Source organism: Bos indicus, chromosome 27 (assembly GCF_029378745.1).
Source record: "Bos indicus isolate NIAB-ARS_2022 breed Sahiwal x Tharparkar chromosome 27, NIAB-ARS_B.indTharparkar_mat_pri_1.0, whole genome shotgun sequence".
NCBI classification, from domain to species: Eukaryota; Metazoa; Chordata; class Mammalia; order Artiodactyla; family Bovidae; genus Bos; species Bos indicus.
In genome coordinates, this window is record NC_091786.1 from 34,515,661 (window position 1) to 34,530,559 (window position 14,899).

The 14,899-nt window shown below is 36.0% G+C and overlaps 1 protein-coding gene across 2 annotated transcripts in view; it reads left to right on the forward strand.

Annotated features, from left to right (window-relative positions):
• Nucleotides 1–14,899, forward strand: part of LOC109553349 (disintegrin and metalloproteinase domain-containing protein 5-like) — a 148,998-nt gene that overhangs the window by 57,696 nt on the left and 76,403 nt on the right. For both annotated transcript variants that reach the window (XM_070781456.1, XM_070781457.1), the window contains exons 11-13: nt 579–715; nt 4,741–4,924; nt 13,384–13,479. In XM_070781456.1, the coding sequence (XP_070637557.1) occupies nt 579–715; nt 4,741–4,924; nt 13,384–13,479 (417 nt within the window). The remainder of the gene's footprint in view (nt 1–578; nt 716–4,740; nt 4,925–13,383; nt 13,480–14,899) is intronic.

Genomic DNA, 14,899 nt, shown 5'->3' on the forward strand with positions numbered 1-14,899 from the left:
AGCAAGCTCTGGGAGTTGGTGATAGATAGGGAGGTCTGGCGTGCTGCAGTCCGTGGGGTCGCAAAGAGTTGGACACGACTGAGCGCCTGAACTGACTGACTGAATGACTGGAAATGATGACCTGTCACTTCTGCTATATTAAATTAATTAGAATCAAGTCAGAAAGTCCAGCCTACAGTCACTGGAATGGGAATACACAGGCGCATCAATATCATTGGGACCTGTTTTAGAGACTGTTTACTATAAAGAGAATGTAGGATTGATTATTAAAAGATTATAAAAGCATTTTGTTTAAAATAATTCAAAGGAGTAATGCCTTGTGATGGTTAAGCCCTATTTTATTTGCTAAGATAGGTGGTATTGTCAGTTAATAGTATCTTGAAATTAAAGTGTTGTGTTACTCCTCCATTCATGTTTAATAATACTTGTATAACTCAACTACAGATGTATCTGCATAAGTATCTTGGCTGCATTTTATGAATGAATTTTATATACTAATTTTTGATTAAATACATAATTTTTTACAACTGAATATGTTCCTTAGCTAACTAATTTTCTTTTATTTCCCTTATATTTAGTATATAGAGGGTTTATCGTTGGAGGCATATGCTGTCAGTATCGTGCAGTTGCTTGGCCTTAATGTGGGAATGAGTTATGATAATACTGAGATCTGCCATTGTTCAGGGGATGTTTGCACAATGTCACCAGAAGCTTTGTAAGACAATTTTCTTTATTAAATACACACTATACTTAAATTGTCTTTTGGTGGTTAGGAACTTTATGTTTCTAATAGTCAAACTGAGTTAATTGATAGTTATAGAGAACTATACCCAGCTTTAGGATACACATCCTTTTCAAGTACATACACCAAAATAGTCCCAAATCCCCACACCTCTCTATGCCTCGGGACATTTCTCTTCCTCCTTCCTACCTTCCAGAGTCTGACTTCAGTTTTTATCTGAAGGCTAGATTGAAGGTACCTTCTGGGGCACAACATGTGAATTGTGTAATTTCAGTGATTCTGCGTGAAATAAAATGCTTTAATATTTGCATTATACAGTGTAGGGACGGATAGTGCAATTCATGTGAGCATTTTTTTTTTTTTTAATTTAGAAAGACATTAAGTTGCAAATAAGTAACTATGCCCCACTGAGAGAGATTACCGAAAAAAAAAAAAAGCTTTTTTTTTTTTTTTTTAAATTAGTATCATTTAAGGGGTCCTGCATTTCCATTTTGCATTGATTCCTGCAAATCATGTAGCCACTCCTGGTTGAGCCACATCACTACCAAGACTTGTTATGCTCAGTTTGTTTAACCTGAATCATTTTGGGGTTGTAAAATACCTCATATTGATTTTAATCTGAATTTTCGAGGAAGCTAATGATGTTGAACATATTTTCATGCTTTATAGCTTTGTGCTTTATATCTTATTAGAAGAGCCTATTTAAACATCTGCCCATTAAAAAAATAAATTAGATTTTCTATGTTCTGGCTATTAGTTCTTTGCCAGATATGTGATTTTTGAGTATTTTATCCTCTAGGGTACCATTTTTAAGATAGCTGGTGCACTAGGACGGCCCAGAGGGATGGTATGGGGAGGGAGGAGGGAGGAGGGTTCGGGATGGGGAACACATGTATACCTGTGGCAGATTCATTTTGATGTTTGGCAAAACTAATACAATTATGTAAAGTTTAAAAAAAAAAAAGATAACATTTTTAATTTTGGTGAAATACAGTGAGTCAAATTTTTCTTTATGCATTGTGGTTTTATAATTCTTTTATTCAGTTTTGTAATACGTTTCAAGTTGATTATTGTGTATGTGTTTAACTTTATTTTAATTTTTGCCCTATGGATTTCCAGTCATTCCAATAGCACTTGTTGAAAAGACCTTCCTTTCCTCCACTTAAGTGCCTTGGTGACTTTGTAAAAAACCAATTTATCATAAATGTGTGAATTTTTATTGGACTCTCTATTTTATGTCATTAATCTGTATGGTTATCCTTATAGAAAAGCTTGTTATCTCTATTACTGTAGCTTTATATTCAATTTTTGAAATCAGATAGTTTAAGTCCCCAAGTTTTTTACCTTTTCCAGAATTGTTTTGGGTATTCTAGGTCCTTTGCTGGAGAAGGCAATGGCACCCCACTCCAGTACTCTTGCCTGGAAAATCCCATGGATAGAGGAGCCTGGTAGGCTGCAGTCCATGGGATTGCTAAGAGTCGGATACGACTGAGCGACTTCACTTTGACTTTTCACTTTCATGCATTGGAGAAGGAAATGGCAACCCACTCCAGTGTTCTTGCCTGGAGAATCCCAGGGACGGGAGAGCCTGGTGGGCTGTCGTCTATGGGGTTGCACAGAGTCGGACATGACTGAAGTGACTTAGCAATAGGTCCTTTGCATTTTCTTAAACATTTTTTTTTGGTCAGATTTCCAATTCTTATGAAAACTTTAGAGATTTTAAAAATTTGAAATATAGATTATTTATCACATTATGTTAGTTTGGGTACATAGCATAATAATTATGACTTTTGGTGAATATAAATATATAAATCTCTGTATCATGGTGTTAATCAGGCTATGCCACATTTCCATCTGCATGGAAATTTCTTTTGTGAACTTTGCTGTGTTTAGTCGCTCGGTTGTGTCTGACCTTTGAGATCCCATGGACTGTAGCCTGCCAGGCTCCTCTGTCCATAGGGATTCTCCAGGAAAGAGTATTGGAGTGGGTGCCATGTCCTCCTCCAGGGGATCTTCCCAACCGAGGGATCAAACTCAGGTCTCTCGCATTGCAGGCAACTTAATTTACCATCTGAGCCACTTTGGCTGTCCTTTTATTTATTTATTATTTTTTTCTTTTTATTTTATTTTTAAACTTTACAATATTGTATTAGTTTTGCCAAATATCGAAATGAATCCGCCACAGGTATACCTGTGTTCCCCATCCTGAACCCTCCTCCCTCCTCCCTCCCCATACCCTCCCTCTGGGTCGTCCCAGTACACCAGCCCCAAGCATCCAGTATCATGCATCGAACCTGGACTGGCGACTCATTTCATACATGATATTATACATGTTTCAATGCCATTCTCCCAAATCTCCCCACCCTCTCCCTCTCCCACAGAGTCCATAAGACTGTTCTATACATCAGTGTCTCTTTTGCTGTCTCGTACACAGGGTTATTGTTACCATCTTTCTAAATTCCATATATATGCGTTAGTATACTGTATTGGTGTTTTTCTGTCCTTTTACCTTCTACCCTCCTCCAAGCAACTGCTGATCTGATTTCTATCAATGCAGTTAGCTTTACTGGCTCTAGAATATTATGTAAATTGGATGATATGCACTCTCTTTTGAGTGTTCATGCTATAAAGTTACAATTACCCTCAATTATTTAAACATTTTTTTCTTTAATTATTTGAATATATTTGTAATGGCTCCTTTCAAGTATTTTTGTGTCAGATCTAACACCTGGGCCATCTCAGTGTTGCTTATTATTGACTGCTTCTTAAAAATTGACTATGTATTACATTTTCTTATTTCTTTGTATGATTATTATTAGTAGTAGCATATTGGATATTGTTGATAGTACAATAGAAAGCCTAGGTTGTTATACCTTCCTCTGGAAAACCATTGATTCTTTATCTACCAGGCAATTCAATTATTGGGTAACCATTTTAACTTTTATGTACTTGATTTTATGATTCACTTACATGAATCTATAGATAACTCAAGGTATTTCCAAATCCCTCTAAAATGTCAGAGCTGAACTTCCAAACTTGTTTTGTCTGGAGATCTTGTCAAGGCTTGAGTTTAGGCTCTAACTGTTAGAATTGATGGAAAACAGATTTTAGCATAGGGCTGAGGTTAACCAACAACGAATCATAGGCCAAATTTTGCTGCCTGACTGTTTCGTAAATAAATTTTTTAGGCTTCTTGTTTCACATGTTGTTTATGGCTGCTTTTGCATTGCAGTGGCAGGTTGAGTAGCTGCAACAGAGCATATGTCACATAAGCCTATAATATTTACTACGTGGCCTTTCACAGAAACATTTGTCAAATGCTTGTCTAGGGCATAGTCTTTACTTTTAAACCATATTCTTTCTAGTGTTTTAGTTGGATGTGAAGATATTAGCAAACTATTTGTAACAACTTTCTCACTGTGTCAGGACATATCCCTACTGTCCCATGCCATAAATTAAACAACAGATTCTTATTTGAAAAATGCTTAATTACAGAGAGTGAGAGCCCTCAAAGAATATGCTCTTGAAGGTAATACAGACATGTCCATATTTGCATTTACATAAAAAATACAAAAATGATATTAAATAAATAAAAGTATGTTCAATACTGAGGCCAAAAATTTTAACTGCAGTTGTTTGACACTAGAAGTTAAATAAAGAATATCAGTTTCTATGTTTAAATATATGTTTAATGTTATAAATAATATTAAATATTATGTTTAAATATTTAATAAGGATCATTGGAGAGGTAAATAATTGTTCTTTAAAACAGAATGAATGGCCACAGATTTTTTTTTATTACAAGAATTTTCTTGGTGAAATTTTAAAAGTGTGGTAAATATCTTAGCAATTTAAAAATGCTTTTATATTATTTTATATGTGATTATTATTTTCCATGAGAATATTGCTTTCTAAATCTCTATTCAAAGCATCATATGTTGGGAGAAATGTGTATATATAGCAATAATTTTTGTCATACTGATATTTTTATATTTTAGACAATCTGGGGGTGTAAAGGATTTTAGCACCTGTAGCTTGGATGACTTTAAATATTTTGCTGCATATACTGGCATTGAATGTCTTCATAAAATCCTTCCTGATGAGCCAGTTTACAAACAGAGGAGGGTGTGTGGCAATGGAATACTGGAAACGGGTGAACAATGTGATTGTGGCACTCCACAGGTTAGTGGAAATTTTTTCAAATTTTATTTCCCATACATGTGAATGAGATGTGGAAAAGAAGGTAAAGAATACCTTAGTTTTTAGAAGAATATTTGAAAAAAGTCTTCTTTGAGGAAAATGGTAGCCTTTAAGTTTTCTCATTTTTCTATTTTTGAAGTGGAGACCAAACATCTTTTAGTTAATATTTGTCTTCAAATGTTGCCCTCTTAATTCTTTAGTATGCGCATCAGCTCTAATCCTATAATTAGTGACCACAAAGAGTATATAAGAAGGTGAATAAATATGCCTTTAACAAAAAGCAGTAGCAAAAACAGTCAAGAACATCTAAAGATGAGACTGTTACCACTGGAATAGCAAAATATATTATTTGCTATTATAGGGAGAAAATGGCAACCCACTCCAGTATTCTTGCCTGGAGAATCCCATGGACAGAGGAGCCTGGCAGGCTACAGTCAACGGGGTTGCAAAGAGTCAGACATGACTGAGCGACTTAACTTGACTTCTTATAGGGAGAAAAATATTTGTATTGACAGGTTATACCAATTAAAAATATTTTAAAATGAAATCTATTACTTGCAGAAGACATAAATATAGAATTAAGATCAAACCAAAGCGAAGATGAAAGATGATAGAAGAGCAATACATAGATAACAAAAGAGTTCTTTTTTGCACTCTATTATGTACATATATACACACTATATATGGGTAAGACTCTTGAGAGTCCCTTGGACTGCAAGGAGATCCAACCAGTCCATTCTGAAGGAGATCAGCCCTGGGATTTCTTTGGAAGGAATGATGCTAAAGCTGAAACTCCAGTACTTTGGCCACCTGATGCAAAGAGTTGACTCACTGGAAAAGACTCTGATGCTGGGAGGGATTGGGGGCAGGAGGAGAAGGGGACGACAGAGGATGAGATGGCTGGATGGCATCACTGACTCGATGGATGTGAGTCTGAGTGAACTCCAGGAGTTGGTGATGAACAGGGAGGCCTGGCGTGCTGCGATTTATGGGGTCACAAAGAGTCGGACACGACTGAGTGACTGATCTGATCTGATGCCACCCTCATGGCAGAAAGTGAAGAGGAACTAAAAAGCCTCTTGATGAAAGTGAAAAAAGGAGAGTGAAAAAGTTGGCTTGAGTTTGAGTGAACTCCGGGAGTTGGTGATGGACAGGGAGGCCTGGCTGCAGTTCATGGGGTTGCAAAGAGTCGGACACGACTGAGTGACTGAACTGAACTGACTCCTTGGAAGGAGGGTTATGACCAACCTAGATAGCATATTCAAAAGCAGAGACATTACTTCGCCAACAAGGGTCCATCTAGTCAAGGCTATGGTTTTTCCAGTGGTCATGTATGGATGTGAGTTGGACTGTGAAGAAAGCTGAGCGCCGAAGAGTTGATGCTTTTGAGTGTGGTGTTGGAGAAGACTCTTGAGTGTCTCTTGGACTACAAGGAGATCCAACCAGTCCGTTCTAAGGGAGATCAGCCCTGGGTGTTCATTGGAAGGACTGATGCTAAAGCTGAAACTCCAATACTTTAGCCACCTCATGCAAAGAGTTGACTCATTGGAAAAGACTCTGATGCTGGGAGGGATTGGGGGCAGGAGGAGAAGGAGACGAGAGAGGATGAGATGGCCGGATGGCATCACCAAGTTGATGGACATGAGTATGAGTAAGCTCTGCGAGTTGGTGATGGACAGGGAGGACTGGCGTCCTGTGGTTCACGGGGTCGCAGAGAATTGGACACAACTGAGAGGCCGAACTGAACTGAACTGACCGATGCACATTTATGTATCTGCATGTATGTGAATATATATGTGTCTAGATGGATCTCTATGTATGTGCATCTATATAATAACCATGATGACACTAAAGATGGAAGAGTTGAAATAAACTGGTTCAAGGTTTCTATAATTTATCTGAAGGAAATCAGTATTAACTCTATAGAGTATAGAGTTAATAACTCTGATTATAGTATTTTAAAGATACTTACTGTAAATCCTAAAGCAAATATTTTAACATTATGCAAAGGCATATAAAAAAGCCAATAGAAGAATTAAAATAAAATACTAATCATAGTTCATGAACACAAAATAAAGCAAATCATTGGAGCAAAACCAAGATGAGACAAATAAGAAATAAGCAGCAAAATGACAAACTAACATATAGACATATTAATAATTAATATAAATAGGCCAAAATCTGAATAAAAGCAGAAACTGTCAGACGAAATAAAAATCAAGAACAAATTACATGCTATCTGTAAGGATTGTATTTTAAGCCCAAATGCCTTCTAAAGTAGAAAGTAAAATAGCAGAAAAGATTATAACAGGAAAACAGTAAATATAAAACAGCCAAATATATTTAGTTTTTAAATACAAAATACAAAAATAAAAAATATATATAATAATGCCTAGACAACGTACTAAAAAAGTAGAGGCATCACTTTGCTGACAAATGTCTGTATAGTCAAAGCTATGGTTTTTCCAGTAGTCATGTGTGGATCTGAAAATTGATCCATAAAATAGGCTGAGTGCAGAAGAATTGATGCTTTCGAACTGTGGTGCTGGAGAAGACTCTTGAAAGGCCCTTGAACTGAAAGGAGATCAAACCAGCAAATTCTAAAAAAAAATCAACCCTGAATATTCAGTCCTGGAAGGATTTATGCTGAAGCTGAAGCTCCAATCCTTTGGCCAACTGATGTGAAGAGCTGACTCATTGGAAAAGACCCTGATGCTGGGAAAGATTGAAGGCAAAAGGAGAAAGTTGCAGTGGAGGATGAGATGGTTAGATAGTATCATTGACTCAATGGACATGAACGTGAGCAAACTCCAGGAGATAGTGTGCGACAGAGGAGCCTGGCATGCTACAGTCCATGGGGTTGCAAAGAGTTGGATACGACTTTTAGTGACTGAACAATGACAGTTACATCAACATTGACAAATGCTTCAAAAAGATAAAAAGTATATAAGGAAGACATAACAATAATAAATGTATATGGTCATATATATATATATGTTTAAAATATGTGAAAAACATATCATAATTTACACATATATTAGATATTTGGATATCTGAAAGCAGTTATTGATAGAACTAAAGGGATACAGTGACAAATAAATGATCATATTTTGAGGCTTATTTCATATCTGTCAGTAATTTATAGAACTAGATAAAAAATCAGTAAGGATGTATAAGACCTGAACAGTACTATCCACCACCTTAATATAATTGATATTTATAGGCCAATAAATAAAGGAGGAGGAAATGGCAACTCTACTCCAGTATTCTTGCCTGGAGAATCCCTTGGACAGAAGAGCCTGGCAAGCTATAGTCCATAGGGTTGCAAAGAGTCAGACATGACTAAAGTGACTTAACATAGGCCAATATATTAGACAGCTAGATTTAGACATTCTTTTTAAGTGCACTTGCAATATTCATCAAGATAATTGAAAGGCATTCAATGCAATTTACCACAATCGCAGAATAGATGAAGAAAAAAACTTGAGAAAATTTAGCAGCAATTCATTATAAACTCTTTCAGCACTCCACCAATAGAAGAGAACCTCCTCACTCTAATGAAGTACATCTCTCAAAAACTTGCAACTATTATCACACTTTCTGGTGAAAGATTCATTATTTCTCCCTAATATATGGAGCAAGACAAAAAGATGCATTCTTCCTGTTTCCTTTCAACACTGCAGTGAGTGCTTCTGCCATTGCAGTAAGGCAAGACAAAGAAACTCACATGAATGAAAAGAAAGATTAAAACTATGTTTAGTCAAATTTTACTGGGCCACATGAGTAGAGATTCCTAAATAATCTGCTCTCAAAGGCTTCTAAAGCTAATTAATGAATGCAAATGAACCCAAATTCCATAGATTTCTATGTAAAAACAATAAACAAATGGAAAATGAACTAAAACATGAAATTCCATATACGTTGTCTTAAAAACATTAAATAGAGATAAATTTAACAGAATACATGGAAGAGCTGTGCAGTAAAATCTTTCATTGCTCAGATAAATGAAAGATTGAAATGGAGACATATCCCACTTTCATGGAGTGGGAGATACAGTATTGTTAAAATGTCAGCTCTGTATCATAATCCCAATCCAAACTCCACCATCTTTCTGTGGAAATTTACAAGCTAATACTACATGTACCTGGAAATGCAGAGCCTAAAACAGTCAAAGCAAAAGAACAAAAATGGAGCATATACACTAATTTTCTGAAAATTTCAAAATTGTTTATAAAGTTGTAACAAGACAATATGGTATTGGCCAAAGCATAAATATACCCCTTAATGAAACCATACAGAGAATCCATATATAAAACGTTTATATGGTTAATTGGCTTTCTGCAGTATATTGAGGCAGTTCAATGGGTGAAAATCTTTCCAACAAAAGTAATGCATGAACTAGAAACCAATGTACATAAAATAAACATTGATATATCATCATACAGAAAAATTAACCAAAATGGATCAAATACTTAAATATAAAAAAGCAAAAACCCTAAAGCTTTTAGAATAAAACACAGGAGACAGTCTTTCTGACTTTGTGATAGGCAAAAAATTCTTAGAGAAGGCACATAAGAATGAGATTTTAAAGAAAAACACTGTAAGTTGTACTTCATCAAATTTATTAAAAGAAACTTTTTCTTTCAGGCTCTTTTAAGAAAAATAAAATGCTAGAGTCTGAAATAGGAGAAAACATTTATAATTCATATATGTTCAAACATATATATGCACTATATATATCTGTGTATATCAAAAGCCGATTCAAAGGACTCTTATTCGATTACATCAAAAGATAAGAATTATTTCTAGTCTGACATGTGAGAAGCTTAGAAGTCACTACTTAGTATTTGCAACAAGTAAAAAGCTCTTATATCCATCAGAGAAGTGAGGTCACAGAGCAAATAACTGCCCCCCCCCCCCCCCCGGCCAAAAAAACCTGGAAAAACCAACAGGAGAATGCAGAGAATCACAACTACTGGAGTAGTAACCCACAAGCTAAAACCTTTTGGGAACCAACATCTGGGTAGGAAAACCTGAATTGTAATTGACAAATTTCTGGAGGCTTAATGTGAACTCATAGTTTAAAACTCCTTGGGAACACAGTCATAGGAAGGCCCTCACACTTTACCTCCAGAAACTTGAACTGGTTGTCACAGTGAATACTGGAGAAAAGTCTTATGTTTCTGGCATAAGGAGAGGAAAAGGAAACATTTTGAAATAGAGCATTCTCTGCTTAAGAAAGGGAAAGAGAAGTTAAGGAAGCAATTCAATTCACCATTGCAACGAAAGGGATACAATACTTAGGAATAAATCTACCAAAAGAAACAAAAGACCCATATATAGAAAACAGTAAAACACTGGTGAAAGAAATCAAAGATGACACAAATAGATGGAGAAATATACCATGCTCATGGATTGGAAGAATCAATATAGTGAAAATGAGTATACTATCCAAAGCAATCTACAGATTCAGTGCAATCCCTATCAAGCTTCCAACAATATTTTTCAGAAAACTAGAACAAATAATTTCACAATTTGTATGGAAATACAAAAAAGCCTCAGCCATTAAAAAGAATACATTTGAATCAGCTCTAATGAGGTGGATGAAACTGGAACCGGTTATACAGAGTGAAGTAAGCCAGAAAGAAAAACACCAATACAGTATACTAACACATATATATGGAATTTAGAAAGATGGTAATGATAACCCTGTATGGGAGACAGCAAAAGAGACACAGATGTACAGAACAGTCTTTTGGACTCTGTGGTGGCGGGGAGGGGGGGCGGATGATTTGGGAGAATGGCATTGAAACATGTATAATATCATATAAGAAACAAATCGCCAGTCCAGGTTCGATGCAGGATACAGGAAGCTTGGGGCTGGTGCACTGGGATGACCCAGAGGGATGGTATGGGGAGGGAGTTGGGGGGGGGGTGGTTCAGGATTGGGAACATGTGTACACCCGTGGTGGATTCATGCTGATGTATGGCAAAACCAATACAATATTGTAAAGTAAAAAAAATTAAAAAAAAAAAAACAAACACCTCAAATAGCCAAAGCAATCTTGAGAAAGAAGAATGAAATTGGAGGAATCAACCTGCCTGACTTCAGACTATACTACAAAGCAACAGTCATCAAGACAGTATGGTGCTGGCACAAAGACAGAAATATAGATCAATGGAACAAAATAGAAAGCCCAGAGATAAATCCACGCAGCTATGGACACCTTATGTTTGACAAAGGAGGTAAGAATATACAATGGAGAAAAGATAATCTTTTAACAAGTGGTGCTGGGAAAACTGGTTAACCACTTGTAAAAGAATGAAACTAGAACATTTTCTAACACCATACACAAAAATAAACTCAAAATGGATTAAAGATCTCAATGTAAGACCAGAAACTATAAAACTCCTAGAGGAAAAAATAGGCAGAACACTCTATGACATAAATCACAGCAGGATCCTCTATGACCCACTTCCCAGAATATTGAAAATAAAAGCAAAAATAAACAAATGGGACCTAATTAAACTTAAAAGCTTTTGAACAACGAAGGAAACAATAAGCAAGGTGAAAAGACAGCCTTCAGAATGGGAGAAAATAATAGCAAATGAAGCAACTGACAAAGAAGTAATCTAAAAAATATATAAGCAGCTCATGCAGCTCCACATCAGAAAAATAAATGATCCAATAAAAAAATGGGCCAAAGAACTAAACAGACATTTCTCCAAAGAAGATGTGCAGATGGCTAACAGACACATGAAAAGATGCTCAACATCATTTATTATCAGAAAAATGCAAATCAAAACCACAATGAGGTACCATCTCACGCTGGTCAGAATGACTGCTATCAAAAAGTCTACAAGCAATAAATGCTGAAGGAGGGTGCAGAGAAAAGGAAACCCTCTTACACTGTTGGTGGGAATGCAAACTAGTACAACCACTATGGAGAACAGAGTGGAGATTCCTTGAAAAATTGGAAATAGAACTGCCATATGACCCAGCAATCCCACTGCTGGGCATACAAACCAACAAAACCAGAATTGAAAGAGACACATGTACCCCGATGTTCATTGCAGCACTGTTTACAATAGCTAGGACATGGAAGCAACCTATATGTCCATCAGCAGATGAATGGATGAGAAAGCTGTGGTACATATACACAATGGAATACTACTCAGCTGTTAAAAAGAATGCATTTAATCAGTTCTAATGAGGTGGATGAAACTGGAGCCTATTGTACAGAGTGAAGTAAGTCAGAAAGAAAAACACCAATACAGTATATTAATGTATATATATGGAATTTAGAAAGATGGTAATGATGTCCCTATATGCAAGATAGCAAAAGAGACACAGAGATAAAGAACAGAGACTCTGTGGGAGAAGTCGAGGGTGGGATGATTTGAGAGAATAGCATTGAAACATGTATATTACCATATGTAAAATAGATTGCCAGTCCAGGTCTGATGCATGAGACAGGGTGCTCAGGGCTGGTGCACTGGAACAACTCTGAGGGATGGGATGGGAGGGAGGTGGGTTCAGGATGGGGGACACATGTACAGCTATGGCTGATTCATGTCAATGTATGGCAAAACACACTAGAATATTGTAATTAGCCTCCAATTAAAATAAATAAATTAATTAAAAAAAAAAGTCTGCCCTTGAAAATACAGTTGTGTTGAAGAAGACAAACCCCCCAAACTAAGAATAACCAAACCTTTGATTCAAAGAGACAGTAAGGGGAGGAAAAAAAAAAGCTAAGAAAGGTATATTTAAACTGTCAGTACAGGATTACATGAGTCAATATATGAAATAAATAACCTTTTAAAAATATAGTATTGTTGCCTGTGGTGAAGCTGTTTGTTGAAAATACCAACTAAAATGCCAGTAAGGAAAAAGACGGGAAACTCAGCAGGAAACTCAAACTTCTAATGTTGGTAAATTGCAGAGTTTAGAACAAACTTGTTACTGAAATAACTGGAAAAATTGATCTAAGACACTGAATCTTATAAAATGCAAATGTGTATGGGGCCAGCTCCCAGTGAAATCAGAGGTCTGGATAGACCAGCCTGGCTTCTGGACCACTTTTGAGGGGACAGAGGTTTGAGGTTTTGTTTGACGACTTCACATCAGAGACATTCCATATGTAAACATTTATTATGAAAGCGATAATATAAGAAAATGATAGTTAACAAGATACAGAATAACTATTTCCTGTAAGGTATTAATGTTGTTCAAATTGTATTGAATGTAGTGAAATGACACATTTCTTTTACAAACTACTGAATGAGATGTTGATTTCAGTAAGTCTCAGATAAAGAAAGGAATTACTGAAGCTGTGGGTTTTAGGACATGCTTAGACTTTGTAAATAAATTCTGTATTGCACTTTTGTAAGATTGTACCTGGTCATACATGATTGAGTAACAAAGCATTTGTTTACAGACATGTACTCATCCAGACTGCTGTGATGCTAGATTATGTAGGAAGAAAAAAAATAAAGTATGTGGTTCGGGAGCATGCTGTACAACAAGTTGCCAGGTAGGAGGCAAACTGTGTTTTATAATATCTAAGTATTACATTTCTTGAGATACTTGTTTTAAGGAGATGGAAAACATGTCAATATTATATTTAGTCCTTCCTATCGTATTTTGTCCAAGCAGTATTGGAGCCCTGTCAGCCTTCAGTCTACTCTGTAATCTATTATATCTAGGACTCTCCTGTACATAATGCCTGACTTTTTTCTTTTCTGATTTGACTTTCCATTTGTTTACCTCATTACAAATCCTTCTTGTACCCATTGGGGTTTCTCTGTGATCAACATACATCTTGGACAATCTTATTAAGTTCTTATTTTCTATCATTCTACTTCACATGAGTGCAGGAGGTTAGTTTTTTTATTGGCTGACTTCTCTTTACTGTATTCTGGTAAAAACCCCTGTTCCTTCAGAATTTATTCAGATACTGTTACAACCATTTGATTCCATTCCTTAAAAAAAAAAAAAGCATTTAGTGAATCCCTGAAAATTGCCCAGCACCCAGAACAATCCACTGGCATCCCTAGGAGTAAGAAATAAACTCATGAACAGGGTAAATGGCATGCATTCTTAAGATTGGAGGAGGAACATGATCTTATCTTTAAAAAAAATTTCCCCCAGGTTTATTGATATAATCAACATGTAACATTATTTAAGGTATACAATGTAACAAATTGCTGTAAGTTTGAATTGTGAAATGATGAGCACAATAAGGTTAGTTAACACATCCTCCACTTCACATACTGAGAACACTTAGGATTCACAGTTTTAACAACTTTCAAGTAGATAATAACATTATTGTTAACTATAGTCGCCATGCAGTACATTAGATCCTTAGACTTTTTTTTTTTTTTTTTTCATTTTATAGCTGATAATTTGTATCCTTAACTTACATCTTCCCACTTTCCTTATCCCACATCCTCTGGCGACCGCCAATCTGAGGATTTTGGCTTTTTAACATTTCGCATGTGAGGTCATACGGTCTTTGTCTTTCTCTTGTCTGACTTATTTCACTTAGCACAATGTTAAACATTTCGCATGTGAGGTCATATGGTCTTTGTCTTTCTCTTGTCTGACTTATTTCACTTAGCACAATGTTTAACATTTCGCATGTGAGGTCACACGGTCTTTGTCTTTCTCCTGTCTGACTTATTTCACTTAGCACAATGCCCTCAAGGTCCCTACTTGTTGCTGCAAATGGCAAGATTTCCGTATTTTTCTTTTTATGGCTGAATACTATTCCACTCCACTTCTTTGAATACATTCATCTATTGCTCAGCACTCAGGTCCTCGCCATATCTTGGCTGTGGTGAGTAATGCTGCAATGAATACGGGGGTATACCTATCTCTTCAAGACACTGGTATTGTATCCTTCAGATACATACCCTGGGTCAAAGTAGTTCTATGTTTACTTTTTGAGAAAC